The following is an 18085-nucleotide window of genomic DNA, read 5'->3' on the forward strand; positions in this document are numbered from 1 at the left end:
TCCGGGACCGCCCCGCCCCACCGTCCGCTTCCGGGGCCGCGCGCGGGCACCACCCGCGGAGGAGGAGGAGGAGGAGGCGGCGGCCCAGCCCGGTTCGGCCGTATCCCACTCGCGGTGTAATTCCCGTGGGATAACCCCGTGGGATATCCCTCCCCCGCCCCCCTCACCGAACCGCGCGCGGGGCCGGCCCGCCCGCGCCCCCCCCTGCCGTGGCCTGCGCGCGCTCTCCGTCACGTGACACGCACCCTCCCTCCTCCCGCCGGCGCGCGCGGCTCCATGGTGGGAGGAGGAGGCGGCTCCCAAGATGGCGGCGGGCGCGGTGAGGCAGGACCTGGCGCAGCTGATGAACTCCAGCGGCTCCCACAAGGACCTGGCCGGAAAGTGAGTTGCCGGGCGCCGCCGCCGCCACCTCCCCGCGTTTGGGCGAGGGGTGCGAGCCGCCCGCAGGGTGAGGGGGCGCCCTGCGCTGCGAGGGTGGGTCGTGGCCGCGTTTCTTCGAATAAAAACGAGATAGGAAGGTTTCACCTCATGGCTGTGTAGCTTTTTCCTTCACGGGCAGGTCTGCTCAGCCCCCTCAAGGCTCAGCTGCTGCCCCTGGGTGAGCTACAGCGAGAGGCCTGGGAGTTTGTTTTCCTCTGCTGCCATGGATGTACCAGCGACTGTCTGGTTATTATTAAGAATTATTGCCGTTTTATTATTGCTATTTCATTATTGCCATTTTATTACTGCCATTGTCATTAGGTGCGTGTTTTGGGCGGCAGCCCTGAGGGGTTGAGCTCGTGGCGCGATGTGTCACGGAGGTTTTCGCTCCGGGAGTCCCGCCAGGTGCGGATCTGTCACCGGGAATTCTTTGGCTCCCTGGCCACCTGCTTGTGTTCTAGCGGGGCTGTGTCACTTTTAGGGTTTTCTTGTAAAACCTTGGAAATTTCCCCTCAAAACGTGGCTTCCACGCGGATGTAATACTTCACACACACTGAGGCAAAGTTTCGTTAGCTTGCTGAAACAAGAAAAGAGAACTTGCTGTGTTTTGCAGGAATAAACACTTGAAAACACGTGGAGTACACCTGTGTTGGTGTCAAGTGGCTGTAACATAATATTTATTACAACCCTATTTCTCAGTCACATTGAATGTGGCATTTTGTATGTTTGACTACATCGATTAATCTGAATCTATGAGCAGCACAGTTTTCATTACTTTTTCTATGTGCTATCCTGGGCATTTGATAATTTTTAAAAATTATTATTTAATTATTATTTGTTTGTTTTAAACTTCCAAAATTGCACATATGTTCTTGGATAACTAAATTATTGGGCTCTGTTACCTGAGAATCCAGTCCTGGGATTTAAGAAGAGCCAGGTACCAACTGTAGGTGAACGTTTGTGACACTTGGGAACAAACTGGAGAATTGCCACCTCACGGTGTAGAAAGTATGAGCAAGAATAGGGCTCTGACATAGAAAGTACGCAGAGAGGCAGAAGTTCTTAGTGAAAAAATGTGTGGTTTTTAACCTTTTTAAAATTTATTTATGGACAGATACCGTCAGATATTGGAAAAAGCCATTCAGCTGTCGGGTGCAGAGCAGCTTGAAGCTCTCAAGGCTTTTGTAGAAGCAAGTAAGTGCATAAGTGGTGTAAGTGGTTGTACACTGAGTGGAGGCCAGAGGTCTGTGGGGCTGTGTATTTGTTAGCTGTGTAAATGCAATATATTTTTGTCCTGTTGGAGCTCAGACACAACAGGAAGAGGAGCCCTCACCAGCACATTCAGAAGTGAAGAGGGAATGGATTTGTAAGCTTTGTGATTATTACAGCTTTCCAACCTGTCAGCAGTGGAAGGTGAAAACAGAGCTGTCTCTGTTGAGTGCTGGAGCTGGTACTGGATGCCAAGTGGTATTTAAACTGACAGCCTCCTTCTTCACTGATTTGTGAAATTGCCAAGAAATTGTTAGGGTTTGGGTTTTTTGTGTGTTGTACTGGGTGTTTGGAACATCTCTGTAAATTATATCTCCTGTAATGTTTTTAAAGTTGAGAATAAGCTTAGTGAGATTTAGCTCAAAAAAGTACTTTGTCCAAGATATTTCAGCAACTGAGAACTGTAAATCAAGGTGAACAATTCATTTATCTGTCAGGGGTTAGAACTCTGGTGACCTCTAGTGTAAACAGTTTCTGAAAGAATAGAAAAACCCACCTTTATAAAAAAAGGAAATACAATCCCCTTCACTTGCATAGTTTTTAAAATTTAAATATTCAAATTTAATGTAAAAGCAAATTATGACCTGTAGTGAAGGCACTGAAAAATACTGCATCCATTCTGTTTTACTTTTGTGCACCTCTGAACCAGTGGTGAACGAGAATGTCAGTCTGGTGATCTCACGGCAGCTGCTGACAGATTTCTGTACACATCTTCCAAGTCTGCCTGACAGCACAGCCAAAGAAATTTACCACTTCACCTTGGAAAAGATACAGCCCAGAGTTATTTCATTTGAAGAACAGGTGAGACATCAATGGTGAAATTGATTTTGGCTTGTGGGTTTGGCTTTAGTCTTTCCCCTCCTTGTCTGCTGACTATTTCAAACCTTGCAAAAAGCTGCTCAAAACAGATATTTCTACTTAGAGTCCAGTTTTTCAGTCCTGTGCATGGAAAACCTGAGCTAAATGCAGAGAGCACTTAGGACTGTGCAAAGATTACAGACTGTCACTTCATCATGGTGATGGACATGTAATTCCTCTGCTTCCAGTAATTGGCTTGTTCCAGTGAAACAGTCCTTGAGCTGCTGGAGGTGTCTGGAGAGACAGGCTGCTACTCACTTTATTGCCTTTTACCCAAGTAGTGAAACAGGTGGTGTGAGGAGCATGCACCTTGAAAAATAGCTTTGTTTCAAAATAAATCAATTTTCTCTGTGTGTTTATTTTAGCCATAATCATTTTACCATGAAAAAATATTTTCTTGAAATCTTACTCCGCTTAACTACTAAATATGCTGCTCTGCTTTTTCAGTTCAGTTCTATGTTTTGTTGTACAAATGCACAGTATCATCTGTTTATATAAAAATCCCTTAGGATCTAGTATAGGAGTGGAAAGTCAAGGTAGTTTCTGCCATTGTTTTTATTTTGCTTCTCTTCATCTTTTTTAAGCAGCTTTTACTCTGAGCTAAACAGGCTTGCATGTATGTCATCATGATTGTGCATAAATTAAATCAGATACATCAGATGATTTATTTGCTTTTACCCACACTTCCAGTTAAAAACCCAGGTTGTAAGCACTGATGCTTTACCTGCTGACAGCTGCTCTCCAAAGCAGAAGTTTCTCATGAGGATCTAATCACAGATCATGTCATTCCTACCTCACAGGCATGATATGAGATGTAACTGCAAGAAATGGCTTGTGACTCTTGGTGCTCCAGTTCTTGCAAGATTTGTTTCACCTTTGTAAAAGCTCTGTAAATGATGGTTACTTTTGTTGTTGATTTTATTGTCCTTCAGGTGGCTTCAATAAGACAACATCTTGCATCAATTTATGAGAAAGAAGAAGACTGGAGAAACGCAGCACAAGTGTTGGTGGGGATCCCTTTGGAAACAGGGCAGAAGTATGTGACACTCAGTTCTGTGGTGTTAACTGCTCTCTCTGAACTAGAGCAGCAAGTGAGAATTTTGGTGTTTGCTGCTCCAGAAACTACCCACTATTAATTAGTGTTATTGATAAGCAAGTATTTTTAATAGTATTTTGCAGAATTGTTTCTAAGGTTATTGGAAGGTGTCAGTTTTTTAATGTGTCCACCTTCTCAGTTTAAAATGAAGACATAGTTTATAACTGGATTTGGATGTTAACAAATGCAGTTGGAGATTCTTTTGTGTGCTTGTGAGGTGGGGTTTGTTTCAGTTTGGTTTGTTTAGGTTTTTTACCTGTAGAACCCTTGCAGTTAGTTTTCTCTGGCAGTCCTTCCCCCTTTCTCATTGTGCACATAGAAGGAATTGATGTAGGTTTTGCCTACTTAGCACTTATATGTTGCACTGCAAGGTTGATTCTTAAGTGGCTCACCACTGGTAGCAAACTTCCAGTCCACAATAAACAGATTATGAGAGTGTGCATTTGTGTCTTGGTGGGCAGCATTATTTCAGCTGCTGTTTGCAGGAGCCAGTTCTGTATTGGCATTTATCTCAAATTCCCTTACTTTGTACGGAAAGCACTAATTTGGCAGTGGGGCAGAAGAAAGCAGGGTAAAGCAAATGATGCCAGGTGCTTAAGAAGCATAAGAAATGTTAAAGCTGCTAAGAGCACAGGTAGTTCTGGAGCAACTCTGAGCACTTGCTTTTTTCTTTCCTCTGCAGGCAGTACAATGTAGATTATAAACTTGAGACCTACCTGAAAATTGCCAGGCTGTATCTGGAGGATGATGACCCAGTTCAAGCAGAAGCTTACATCAACCGAGCTTCCCTGCTTCAGAATGAATCAACTAATGAACAGCTGCAAATCCATTATAAGGTTGTCTAACCTGCTTTATTACTTTCTCTTTCTAAAGAGAGACATTTCTAAAGGGAGACATTTCCACATTAAGATGTCTTAATGCAGTGCCATTAAACATTTCATCATGAAAAAAGAGACAAAGAGGGAAAAGCTACATGGTTTTGGGAGCTTGAGAGACACAACTCAGCAGTTATTAAACAAGTCATTCCTTACCATTTGGAGAGAAGTATGTAATGATTCCTTAAATGCCAGCTTTACTGATAGAAAATAAAAGTAGGCTAAAAAGCATCTGAAATACTTTTGGAAATATTGCCTCCACCTTTGTCTATAAATCTAAGTGAGGGGAAAAATTGCATACAATATTAGAGACAGTAGTAGTCCTCCCACCCCCAAGTAATTAAATAAATTCCATACATAAAAGTAGCTTAAAGTCTTAAATAGTAAATTAACTGCTGACATTCTTGCTTTTTTGTGGGTTTACAGTGTACATAGTTCATACACAAATTTCTCAAACCATTTTAGTAAGTGAGGAGCAGTGATGACTAAGTGTAACAGAATTGGTCAGGTGTGGTGGTGTTTAAAATTCAGATGTGCCAGGAGCAGTAACTCAGCAACTGGTGGTTTTTGTTTGTTGGATTTCCCTTTCCTTTTTTCCTCATCCCTTATTACATTTTGAAGTGTGCACTCAGTTGAAAGTGTAAATACTTTCTGTGAATCTTAAAAAAGCATAAAGGAAGGAAGAAATTTTAGGTGGTGTTCGCGTGCTGAAAGGGAAAAGCAAATACTTGAAACATAAATTGCTGTCAGTGCCAGTAGCGAAGGGGAAACTCACACAAGTACAGTATCAGCTGTAGAATATTTCAATTACTTAGGCTCAATGCTTGGCTTTTCAATATTTGTAATGTTTAACATGTGAGCAGTGGTGGGAAATGTCCTTGCAATTGATTTCCCTGATACTTCAGCAAGGACTTGTTTGTCAAGTCAAGCTAATTCTTTGAAGGCACACCTTTCCCCAGGAAGCAGAAGAGCAGTATTTATGGAAGCTATCACTTGACAGTGTGCAGTTTTTACACACCTGTCTTCTGCAGCCTCCTCTGCTGCTTTGCTTTTCCTGAGCTATGCTTCCTTTCTAGGTTTGCTATGCTCGGGTGCTCGACTACAGAAGGAAGTTCATTGAGGCTGCCCAGAGGTACAACGAGCTGTCCTACAAGAGCATTGTCCATGAGACTGAGCGCCTGGAGGCACTGAAACATGCCCTGCATTGTACTATTTTGGCATCAGCAGGTAAAATACACCTTACCATTCTGTGTAAAAGGATTTTCCCTGGAGCAAGTCAGCTTGTGTATTACTTCTATTACTGAGATTTGGTGAGGAATCCAAAGTTGTGACCACGATGTCAGAATTACATGGTGGCAGACTGTTACCTCAGAGTTGGATTAGTTCAGTGTCTTTGCCTTTGTGAACTGAGCACAACCAAATTCCTCCTTCAGTAGAGCTTTGTTGGCTGTTATTTGCACGCCTTGGGGAAAAAAGATAACTTCCTGCTGGTTACCTTTAAGTACTCAGTGTTTTGGTGGTCAGATATGAGAATTCCTCTTGTTTTTCCTAGGACAACAGCGTTCCCGCATGCTTGCAACTCTCTTCAAGGATGAGAGATGCCAGCAGCTTGCAGCCTATGGGATCTTGGAGAAAATGTATCTGGACAGAATTATCCGTGGAAATCAACTGCAAGAGTTTGCAGCCATGCTAATGCCTCACCAGAAAGCGACTACAGCTGATGGTACACACATCTCTAAAACCTTGTTGTTGTCATTATAGCGCAAGAATTCTATTGTCATGACATTGCAAGGGTTCCAATTTGCTAGAGTTTTGTACCTCCTTGGTGTTTCTTGTGGACAGCTCCTCTAGGCACTGACTCTTCCTCTCAGCAGCCAACTGACTGCAGTTCCCCTCAACCAACCAATCCACTCTTTTATAACACTCTTCTTATTGGCTGCAGCTGTGGCCTGTTAAAATCAGGCCTGTTCCCAATCTCTAATAATTAACCCAGCTGCAACTCTCTAGGGGGTAAGATTACTTTCTATACTACCTTTATTTTCTTATATTGTATCCCCCTACACCTTGTAATGCTAGGTGTTCATCTATGGGAGTTAGACCTCCCAAATCAGTCAAGAAGGGTCATGGAAAAGAATTTATTACTGTTATATCATCATTTGAGAAATATTTTTCAGCATGTATAGTTAGATAGTAAAGCTACTTAGATGTAGTTAATCCTTCTGATTTGCCATTAAGGTTTTAAAATACTTGTCTGGAAGATAACTTGTCACATTTTCTTTCCATGTCCTTGTACAGTCCTCATCACTGACAACTTTCCAGTGTTGCTAATGGAGTCTTTGTCCTCCTGAGCTTCTCAGGCACTGTTGAGAGTAGGGTGCCCAGAAACCCGTGACGGGCATGCAGCCATAAATGGTCTGTACTGATGATACATTTATTGGAACTGCTTCCTGACATAGTGAGGGGATGGTTTGGACCTCACACACATCTCCACTGACATGACACTAGGTCAGAAAAAATGTCAAGTAATGATTTAACTAGTATGCTAAACACACTGGTCTCAGTTTTCTTGACTGGAAGAATATAAAAGTGGAAAAATACATAAACATGAAATACCTCTGAATCAGGAAAATCTTCCTAGTGAAAAATAACTGTTGATTAAGGAATAATAAGTAACCATGTACTTGTAGAAGTGAAAACTGGGTTAAAGGTACTTGCTAGCAATATATGATGCATTCCTTCCCTTTGTGACTTTGTTGTTTATTTATAACCTGTACTGTTTGTCCTTTAAGAATGCAGGTTAGCTGCTGTTTAATAATGTGTTTATCTTCAGCTAGAGGTTAAGGGGCAAATGAGTTTTATTGTTGAAAACTGTTCAGTCAAGGGAAGAGACATCAGATAAGGATTTATCACAAGCAGAGTAAGAGAGAGGTTAATTGTACCCCTAAGAGCCATAATGAACAATAAGAAAACCTCCTGGTCTTTCCATTTGTCAGGCTAGGATCACAGGAGGTCAAACCCCCTCAGTTCAGACAGTAAGTCTTGTAGCAAGGGCTCCCCTTGCTTACTCTAGAAATTAAATAAAGAGTTTATCTGATTTAAAATCAGCCATGTGCCATCCATTTGTTTCTGTCTGCTGTCTCTGCACAGCTTAGCAGGGAGGCAAGGCAGATGCATCTGGACCTTCTGCACATGTAACGCTTCAGAAAAAAAAAAAGCATCTTTTCATTTGCTCTACTGTATAAACCAATCTGTCAATCTTACAGTAATGTTTTGGTGTTTTTTTTCCCTCATCTAACCCTAAAGGTTCCAGTATTCTGGACAGAGCTGTTATTGAACACAACTTACTATCTGCAAGCAAACTTTACAACAACATTACCTTTGAAGAGCTTGGAGCATTACTAGAGATCCCTGCAGCCAAGGTATCCATTTCCTACCTTTTTAAACAAGGAGCATGAATGGCATGAGAAAACATCTGTGATAAATATTAGGAAAACTAGTTAAAATTAGGGAATGATTAAACATTCTGTGTTACAATGAAGGTGAAGTGTTCAGCACATCTTGAGAGCAGCACAATGTGGAATGAGCAACAGTGGAGTTAGATGCCACTGATAGTTTATCTAATCATTTAATGAGTGCTGTCTGTAGGTTCCTTCCCCCCTGTGTTGTTAAAAACCCATAAGACTGTTAAGTGTGAATAATTTCTAACTCCTCTGAGAATGGACTAAGTTTCTGACATCTTTCCTTGTTACTCTAGGCAGAGAAGATTGCATCTCAGATGATAACTGAGGGTCGCATGAATGGATTTATTGATCAGATTGATGGAATTGTTCACTTCGAGAGTAAGTGCAACCACAGTATAATTTATTTTTTAGCATCTTTCAGAGTGAGCTTTTGAGGTGGTTCCTGCCAGGATCAGGAAATTAGGTTTATTAATAATCCCTTCTGCCTGAAGTGAGCTTGCTCGTCCTGCTGTAGCCAGGAGGTGGCAGAGTTGGCCACAAAGGACAACCTTGACACTTCCCCGACTCCCTGCAGAGGGCTTTGCATCCTCTTACCCACAGAAAGAGTGAATTTATTCCATCGGTCTCCTTCTGGGAACGGGTTTACCAGGAAGTTTGCTGTTCCACTCTGCTTCAGTGCAGGAGTTAGGCTTGTAACAGGCAGCCAAAATAATTGCAGCCTTTGAGTACAGAAGTGATCCTGGTGTCACTGCAGGGAAGGCTTCCTCTGTGAGCTCGGTGAGGGCAGTGGCAAAAGGAAAGGTTGCAGTTGACAAGGCAAGGGAATTGCTAAGACTTACTTTGTTCAGTATTGGTTGTTTTTTCTTTTCAGCCCGTGAAGCTTTGCCAACTTGGGACAAGCAGATTCAGTCCCTGTGTTTCCAGGTGAACAACCTGCTGGAGAAGATCAGTCAGACAGCCCCTGAGTGGACAGCACAGGCCATGGAGGCACAGATGGCTCAGTGACCGTGCCCGCTGTCACCTGCCTGCTGTGCCGGCAGGGGGAGCTGAGCAGGACTGGGAAACAAACACAACACCGTCTTCACTTGCCCACCTGCTGCTTTCACTGTGGCTTAGGACACAGCTGGCTGATCCCGTGTTTGGTGTGACAGGCTCCCAGTTCTCTGAGCTTAGCTCGATGCTCTTGCTGCCTCTGCCTTGCACTCTGCCCTGTGGTTTTCATTTTAAAGAAGCTGTAATGTCTGCAGCAAGCTTTGGGTTTGGTTTATTTAATTTTATTTTTTTCCACTGTATTGCTATAGCTTTGTAGCTCATTACTTCCTATGGTGCGTGTTCTGCTGTGAAAATAGAAGCACCATGTTTCTTTTAGTTGTAATTATTCTAATAAAGGCTGAGATAAGCCACTTGGTTTAAGTGTTGTAAGGACCTGTGGTTTTGGGTTTTTTGGTTTTGTTTTCATATTTTTCTTAAACAGTAACTTGAAATAAAACAGATTTTTGTAATTGCATTTTCAGCTCCTGAAAATGTTAAATGAAAACCTTTTTTTTTTCTTTTTTTGCTTATGAAATGCAAGTCAAGGTGTCATGTGATAGGCAGGACTAACTTGAAATGCTTATGCACAGCAATGAAGTATGGAAGTGTCCCTTCTGATGTTTATCAGTCTGGAGTTGGGCACTCTTTACCCATCCTTGTGCTTTGCCAGATACAAACATTTAAAAAACAAGACAAATATTTGGGTCTTCAGAGGCTTCTGTGCTTGCTTATCTCCAGTCTGTTGGAAACTCCATCTACTCAATAATCCACTCAGTTGCATATCTAGCTCCATACCCTGGATCCATCATATTTTTCAGTTCTTTAAGGGCTTAGAGAAACAAAACCAAGTTGGCCGATGAGGCAAACATCCCTGAAGAAAGGAATTAGTAAGTTTCAGGATGTCAAGCACAGCAGAAACTCATTGCCATTAAATCAAAATCTTTAAACAGGAATGAGCAGCATGCACACTGCTATACTTACACTTGTCACTGTTTGTAAAGAAGTGTCTTGTTTTGAGGTGTGTTGGCACTACTACTCAGTAATAAACTGTTTGGTGAGTGTAGACTCAATTATGATCTTCTTTGCTGTGCAAGTGCTGCACATCTTAGTACAACAGCATCATAAAAGTAAGAGCAAAGTGATAAGTTGTGGGGGTAGGCTGAAGGGTATTTTGACCACCAATTTCCAAGGGAAATTACTTTTAACTTGTTCAAAGTGGTACTGGCTGAGAATTTTCTCTCCCTTCAAGAGCAATGCTGACATAGTCACTATTGGTTTGGAGCCTGTTGTTTTTCTTTTAGCTTGTGCTCTGACTTCTACACAGAGCTCTTCTGGAGCATGCCCTTTGCAGATGGGGGTGTGCCATGCATGCCATTCATGTACATTCCCATTTAGGTTATTTGCTGCTTCAGTCCAGTACTTAAAGGAGAATCCAGTCCTAAAAAGCCATACCTGTGTGTGTTCACAGCTGTCTTGTGGACCTTTTCTCCCTGTGGGCCAGGACTGACTGCTGGAAAGCAGTAAACAGTTCTACTGAACCATTTCTGAAAGGACAGACCTGAAGTGGCCAACTCAAGCCTCAAAACCAAGATGACCTTGGGTGATGCATATTTCAGGCCACAGACTGATTTTTCTGATGGCCCCAACATAGGCCAGCTCTAGCCTGGGAATGCTGTGGTGAGCCAGGGACAGGTGAGGGAAGCAGAGCCACCTCCAGCAAGGATGAACACACAAGGGACAGAACCTGTAGCCTTGACACATGCAGCATTTGGGGTATGTCGTGCAACAGGAATGCTGTGGAAGGGGAAGGTAATTTTCACATCAGCAGGGAAGAGCTAATTTATTAAAGTGCATTTACCTGCAGGCAGTGCTGTAGTGCATTGCCCAGCCCATGCTAGAGGCATTACAGAAACCTGGAAAGGGAGAGGCTTGGAACACCTGGTCCAATATATTATATATATGCACAGAGCTTGAAGAGTGGGGAAAGTATGCTCAGTGCTATCAGTCCACCCTCTGGAGATACAGGCATGTGATATGCAACCTGACATGGAAGTGTTAACATTTTCTCACAAAAATCCAAATAGGAACATAAATGGGAGGGGCTATACACTCTTACTTTCTTCTTATTCTGCAGTTAACAGTTTTAGGTAAGGAAAACTGGATTCACCATCCTCACATTAGATGAGTAGTTAAATGATCTAACAGTTGATCAATGAGTGACTTCTGAGAATCCTTCATGATTTTGTATTGATAATCATTACCACTCCATGGCAATCTTGTTTGCCTTAATTCTGTTACGTTTATTACTTGTAAGGGCAGTGGTTCAATACCTTGAAAGTTTTCTTTTTATTTCTTTTTCCTTGAAGTAAAATGCTGATTAAAACAGAAGTAAATGCTCAATTAAAACAGAGCTGATGAGGAATACACATAGTGATGGTGGCTACAGGCTGTGCCCTGGGTGGGGGGAATGCCAGGGGCTCCCAGCAAGGGGCTGTGACCATGCCAAGGAGTGACTGGTCACCCTGAGACTCAGCAGGAGCTAATAAACAGCAAAAAGATCCCAGACTAAATATCACCACTGGAACGGGCACACAGACTGAAAATGTAAATGACTGTGAAAGTGTAAATGTCTGTGAAAGTATTATATATATATATATATATATACACTGTGAAAGTATAATGCTTTGTTCAAGTGTGCTTGTTGGAAGCACAACTCCAGCTGTTATGGTGTTGCTGCACCAACATTAAATTAATAAATAAAGTATAATACTGTATATTATAACACTATATATTATAATAGTATAATATATAAATTATGATTAATATTATAAAAATATAAATTATTATAATATTATAACATTATGATATTGTAGATTATAATATTATACTGTATATACTATATAATACTGTAGATACGATATATAATATATATAATACAATATATATATACACTGTATATGTATATATATATATATACTGTACGTGCTATATAAAACTGTATAATATATAGTATAATTAATAAAGTATAATACTGTGATTATACTTTCACAGTAGGTATAGTATATATATATAAATAAATATATAGATCAGAGGTTCTTTGAGGATGCAGAGGAGTGGGACATGGCTGCGGGGAAGCCGGGTTCCAGCCAGCGGGGGAACCTGTGTGAGTGTGCCCAAGCGGGCACCCCCGGCTCCCCGGAACCGTGACAGCCCGGGGCGGGGCAGTGCGGCTCCCGGCCGCTCCGACAGGGATGTTTGCGGGTTTTTCCTTACCAAACGTGAGTACAGAGCAGTGCCACCCCCCCGAGCCCATTCCCCACGGCTGATGCTCCCTGCTCCAGCCGGGATCCGGAGGCGGCAGCTCCCCGCTAGATGGAGAGCGGAGCGCACAGAACCCGCGGGGAGGCTCCAGAGCCTGGAACAGCAGCACGGATATTCCCGGGTTTGTTCTGTGATTAAACTTCGCTCATCCGTAGCGAGCAGACAGCAAATGAATTGGCCTCTGGATCTGTGAGCCTTCAGCTGCATTCAGAGCAGGTTACAAAGCTTGTTCCCACATGCAGGGCTGAGGTTGTGCTTCTTGACTTCAACTTACTGTCCCCTTGTCCCAGACAGTTTTCCCTTCACCCAAGCTAAAAATGACAAAAAGAGAACTTTGCTCAGAGTAAGGGAGTAAAAATTACCCCAGGGCTCGCAGGATGATCAAAACAATATATAGTATGTTTTAACAATACATAGTATGTTTTAATGTGGGACTGAATTTGGGATTAATAAGGTCTTAGTATTATAACTAATACTAAGACCTTATTAATTATTTTTTTTAAATCTTAGTACAATAAGCTACATTTATCTAGATATATTTTGGGTTTTTTTCCATGAAGAAACCTGAAAACAATGTAAGTAATCTGTTAGGGGGACAACACCCATGCAAATCCATTTCCTTTTTTTTTTTTTAAGGCTTAGGGACTTCACTTTACAGATGATAAATGACTTCTCTATAAAATGATGTTTTTATTCTTTGGGGTAGTCACTATTCTAACTTTGTTATTTATTGCAAAAGATAATCCAAAAACAAAGTAAAGGAGTTTGCCAGACTAAGAACATCAGGCTGAAAAGCAGGGGGTCAGCCTAGGTTCATAGTGAGTGCACAGCATTCATTTTGTTGCAACAACGTAAACTGGAAATTATGACTTTTGAGGGAAGGGAAGCCATCTACAGGCACCTTGACAGGCTTCAGAGGTGGGGCTGTGAGAGCTGTGAACCTCGAGAACAACAAGGCCTGGTGGGCAGGATCCTGCAGGTGGGCTGAGCACAAACACAGGCTGGGCAGAGAATGCACTGAGAGCAGCCCTGAGGACAAGAATTTGGGGGTGTTCATGGATAAGCAGCTCATTATGACCTGGCCATGTGTGCCCACAGCCCAGAAAGCCAATTGTATCCTGAGCTGCATCCAGAGCAGCGTGGCCAGCAGGGACAGGAGGGGATTCTGCCCCTCTGCTCCTCTCTGGTGGGACCCCACTCAGAATGCTGTGTCCAGTCCTGGGGTACCCCAGGAGTAATGGCTTTAAATTGAAAGGGAGCAAGCTTAGATTGGATATTAGGAAGAAATTCCTCAGTGTGCGGGTGGTGAGACACTGAGCACAGGTTGCCCAGAGAGGCTGTGGATATCCCATCCCTGGAAGTGTTCAAGGCCAGCTTAGAAGGGGCTTTGAGCAGCCTGTTCTAGGTGTTCCTGCCCAAGGCAGGGGGATTGGAACTAGGTCAGTTACCAGTTCAATTGGTGTATTCTCACAGCATAGCACGTGTGGATTGTTTGGGGCAAGGACTGAGGAAAACATGTGTTACCAGTTACCTCACAGCTTTGGGTGAATCCCAGCATATTTATATTTTTGTTGGCTTTCAAATGCTGCAATCATGATTCTGTGTTCCATATTTCAGGGTATATGATGCCCCCACTATTGCCTGTATGATGCTTTGTTTCTGGGTACAAAACACTTCCCAGCCGCTGTGACTTTGCTTTCAAAATAGGCACTGTTGCTGCACACCTGATCACCATTAAAGCCTCATGTAACAATTGGCACTGATTGTTTCAGAGGGTTTTTAAGGACCAGGAAGGACAGAAACTAGTTTCTTCAGCGTGGTCTGTCTAGTTGGTTTCTACTAGATATGAAGAGTCCTGAGGTACTGCACTGACTATAAAATTAGAGGAAAATAATAAGGTATGTGAAGTATTTTGTAACTATTTTGCATGGTCAAAGTCCATGAGCAACTATAATACTCTGTTCTAAGGAATGAGGAATAGTCACTTTCTCCAGTTTCTACTGCCTTGCCTTGTACATTTGTGTTGGATGTGGCATTTTTTTGTGGTTCTGCATAGCTTGTGGCATTATAGACTAGGTTTGTGCCCTTTGAATTAGCATGCTTATTATCTGAAAATAGATAATTGTTGTGATGTGTTTCTACTTTTCAGTGATGGATAAAACCAGAGAGGAGTAGTCAGAGAATCTTTCAAATTCTCATAGTCTTTGTAAGATGTCTTGTTACTTGAAAGTGCTCCCAGCCTGTGCTATTTCTATTGTTGTCATCTTTGTGAAGGGCTGGGAATCCAGCTCTGCCTTTGTAAGCCTCCTTTCCCAGCAGCCTGTCAATAGCTTTGATCTGTGGGGTTTCGCTAATGGAGCTCAATACCTGCTCCCCTCACCTGAGGGCAGCTGCTCTGATCTGATGCTTTTTCCTTCCATGCAGAATAAAGATTGCCAGCCAGGGGAGGGTTAGCAGAGGGGGCAAGATTACGAATTCCCTGGAGGCTGCTGGGGAATTCAGGATGCACACCCAGCCAGTGGGGCTAGTACAGAATGCACGACCTCAGAGGGTGTATTTGTACTGTAGGGGGAACTCAAGACCCAAGACACGATCATAAGGATTTTTGTTGTTGCTTGCAAAAGTTGTTGCAGTTTTCACAGTGAAAAAATATCTGCTCCAGATTTACATTGAATTTTTATGTGTGGTTTTTAGCTGGAATTTGCTTTTGTATTGTAAGTGCTGCTTCTCCTCTTTGTGGCAGATGTGAAGAGATAAACAGATGGGAGTTGATCGCTGGACTAGGAATTCACATTAGTTTAGGGCTCATCCACAGGCTAGCTATCCTATCAGCATTCCCAGGGAAAATATGACAAAACAGCAATGTGATTCACTCAATAAAGAACTACAGGATGGGAATGTATTAGTGTAGGTCAATGTGGCTTAAAGGGGAACAGATGCTGCCAAACAAGATAAGTAGGGTTGAAAAAAGTAATTGTGCAGGGGACAAGAGGTACCCAACCTCACAGGTGCTTGTGATTTGCAAGAATTAACTGTTCAGAGCTGATAGGATAAGAGTTAACAAACTGATGTCATTCTGGCTGTTGATTAAGGAATCCTTATCAGCTGGGAGTTTTTGTTAGAGGCAGCCTCAATTAAGCATTTTTGTTTGCAGTCTGCAAGCAAATAGCTGATAGAATGATGTTTGTGGGTGCTGTGCTACAGTGAAGGCAGTCAGGGTGGAGGGGAGTCATTAATGCAAAATAGAAATGGCTGCATGCAAATTAGACTCAGGTGTGTCAGTATTTCATTGCTTTTTGTGCTGCATATTTGTACTGGATGAAGCCATTAAGAGAAACAGGCCTGAAATATTTGTGCGTGTTTTTAAAGCTGTGTTAAAACATACGGACAATACAGTAAAGTGTGGTGAGACCGATTTTAAAAAAGGTGAATTGTTTTTAGGGAGAACCTGAGGAATTCAGGCTGTTGAGTTCTCTCTGAAGTCCCTGGAGTGGCTGACTATCCATTTTCTTCCTTGCAAAGTGTATTCACAGAACTAGGGTAAGAGATGCAGTAACAAATGGGTAAAAAATGGAAATATGCAGCTGTAATGAGAAAACAAAGCAGCAGCTCCTCAGAGCAGGAATTAAGCTCCGGAAATAGCTGTCAAAAGGCAAGGGTAGGTTTCCACTGTTTTGCTGTCCTGAAATCCAGAATGGCTGCCTGGCTGGAAAGTGGCTTAGGCAGTTTAATACTGGCTGAGTTTAGTCCAAAGGCAACAGTGCAATTTAAGGGTCTGTCTGACCTACAGGGGGTCTGTTCAAGTCTTTCTCAATCTGAGAGGTGATTTGAAGGTGAAAAGACTTGTACCTTACCCAATTGTGCACAGCAGCCATGCTGTAGCCTTTAATTGTTTTTGTTCTGTGATGCTTGCATCTGAGGCAGAACTGCATCAGAAATTTATGGCCAGACAGCAAAGCAATCAAATGCCTCAAATAATAACTGCACCAACCTCTGGGTGTGAGTGGAAGGTTACATTCTGTTTTCCAATAAGGTAATCACATTTCATCTGACAGCTTGACTTTAACTCATGAAATACATATTTAAATTCCTTGATCAGAAAGTGAGATGCTAGAAGTTATATTGCCATGTGTGAGGCACTCTATTGTTGCCATGGCTTGCCTCAGTCAAGTCAGGAAAACATTTTCCAGGGAGTTATGAGTTATCAAACATGGGTGAAAAGCTGATAATAGTTGTGCCTTGCTCCTCTAGTGAGAGACATTAGGGCTGGTGAGTGACCCAGCTGGATCCCTGGGGAGCATCAAAGGGCAGGTGGGTGATTTTCAAATCTGTCTGCCCTACCTTGCAGTGGGCTACCTTGTTCTCTCTGTGAGCAGAGTGGTGGGATTGTTCAGAAATGCTTTCTGCTGTCAGCTAGAGCCTGTGCATTTGGCTCTTTCTGAGTATGATTTATGGACTGAGGCTGGTCATGAAATCCCAGCAGCACACTGCCTCCTGGCATCAGTGTGGACAGCCTCTGGGAGACAGATGGGTAAGAGACCTCTAAAGGACACAGATTGGATTATCAGTTGTAGTGCTTCATCACACGCTGGACTCTTGCATGATTTTTAATTGAAAAAAGATGACTGACAATTCAATTACGTGTCCTGTTGTGCAGGCATTTCATAGCCAGTTGTTCCTCTTGTCTCTGCCCAAGGACAGATCTGGTTTTGCCCTGATCTCAGTTTTGTTGCCTTGTGCCCATTAATCTCATTGCCAAGCTGTTGCATGCCCCAGCCTGTGCAGAGGAATCCAGCTGGAATCCCACTGGAAGCTGCAGCTGGAAGAGGAGGTATGGCAGAAAACCCCCTTGCATCAAAGGGTTTCTTACAAGCCCACCTGTGCTGACAGCAGGCACTGGGAATGTTTAGGTGTGTTTGTGCATCTTGTGGGAGCTGGGAGCAAAGCAATGGGTTCATTACCAATGACTTATTTTTGCTCCAGTGTCTCAGAGAGTGATACCAGCTGCTGCTACCTGCTCCTGAGGGTCTCAAACAGTTCTGGTAGTTAAGAGAAGATGGTTTAAGCTGTTCCATTTGCTCCTCCAAGCTTGTTTTTCCCACACTTGTAGAGCTGTCAGGCATTTTCTTCCATTGTTGACATTCTGCAATTGCTCCTGGCTGCTGATTGTGATATTAACTTGTACTAAAACAGGAGAGAATCTGTGCAAATGGTTGGCTTTTCTTTCTCACCCATAGCTGGCAATCAATTCTTAGGCTAGAACAAATCCCTGCATTCTCACAGAATGAAATATGTTCCATCTTGGTGGGAAGCCCCTTGCACTCAGCTGGATTGATTTTTCCCAAGAGCACCACAGAGCCAGCTTAGGATTTCTACAAGTTAGATAGTTCAGGGAAGGGAATCTGTTTGCTCACATTTTAAGGGCTTCAGGAATGAAACACTGATTGTACCTCACAGCAAGTGTGACTAGGTTGTTAGTTTGGGGTGTTCAGCAGCTGTTTTGTGTGCTAGGTGCAGTTATAAACCCGTCCTGTGGCTTTCATGTGACTGGGACATGGCTCTGGAGGGGTTAGAGTTACAACCCTGGCAGCCCAGTGTGCCCCATTCTCCAGTGAAACAGCTGTAAAGGTGTCCCAAAGTGCTACAGATGTGCAAGATTAACAATGATTGTTAATTAAACATTAATAGTGACTGTTTCTAGTGGGGAGTCCCTGAGAAGGAGACCCCAGCTTGAGTCAGCAGGACTGTACTTC

General features: G+C 42.9%; 1 protein-coding gene across 1 annotated transcript; it reads left to right on the forward strand.

Moving 5' to 3' along the window:
* The first annotated feature begins 225 nt into the window (after positions 1 to 225).
* Positions 226 to 9401, forward strand: COPS4 (COP9 signalosome subunit 4). Its single transcript, XM_063156691.1, has 10 exons — positions 226 to 381; positions 1535 to 1614; positions 2339 to 2490; positions 3480 to 3583; positions 4326 to 4479; positions 5595 to 5745; positions 6071 to 6241; positions 7822 to 7937; positions 8273 to 8357; positions 8851 to 9401. Exons 1-10 carry the CDS (start codon positions 305 to 307, stop codon positions 8982 to 8984), a joined length of 1224 nt encoding a protein of 407 aa, XP_063012761.1. The 5' UTR covers positions 226 to 304; the 3' UTR covers positions 8985 to 9401.
* Positions 9402 to 18085: the final 8684 nt, after the last annotated feature.

The sequence above is a fragment of the Melospiza melodia genome, chromosome 5 (assembly GCF_035770615.1).
Source record: "Melospiza melodia melodia isolate bMelMel2 chromosome 5, bMelMel2.pri, whole genome shotgun sequence".
NCBI classification, from domain to species: domain Eukaryota; kingdom Metazoa; phylum Chordata; class Aves; order Passeriformes; family Passerellidae; genus Melospiza; species Melospiza melodia.

What these genes read in the sequence shown, in the direction of transcription:
- COPS4 (XM_063156691.1), top strand. Translation starts at nt 305, where the DNA reads ATGGCGGCGGGCGCGGTGAGGCAGGACCTGGCGCAGCTGATGAACTCC. An exon ending in CAAGGCTTTTGTAGAAGCAA is followed by an intron (nt 1,615 to 2,338) that starts GTAAGTGCATAA and finishes CCTCTGAACCAG; the next exon opens with TGGTGAACGAGAATGTCAGT. An exon ending in CCTTTGGAAACAGGGCAGAA is followed by an intron (nt 3,584 to 4,325) that starts GTATGTGACACT and finishes TTTCCTCTGCAG; the next exon opens with GCAGTACAATGTAGATTATA.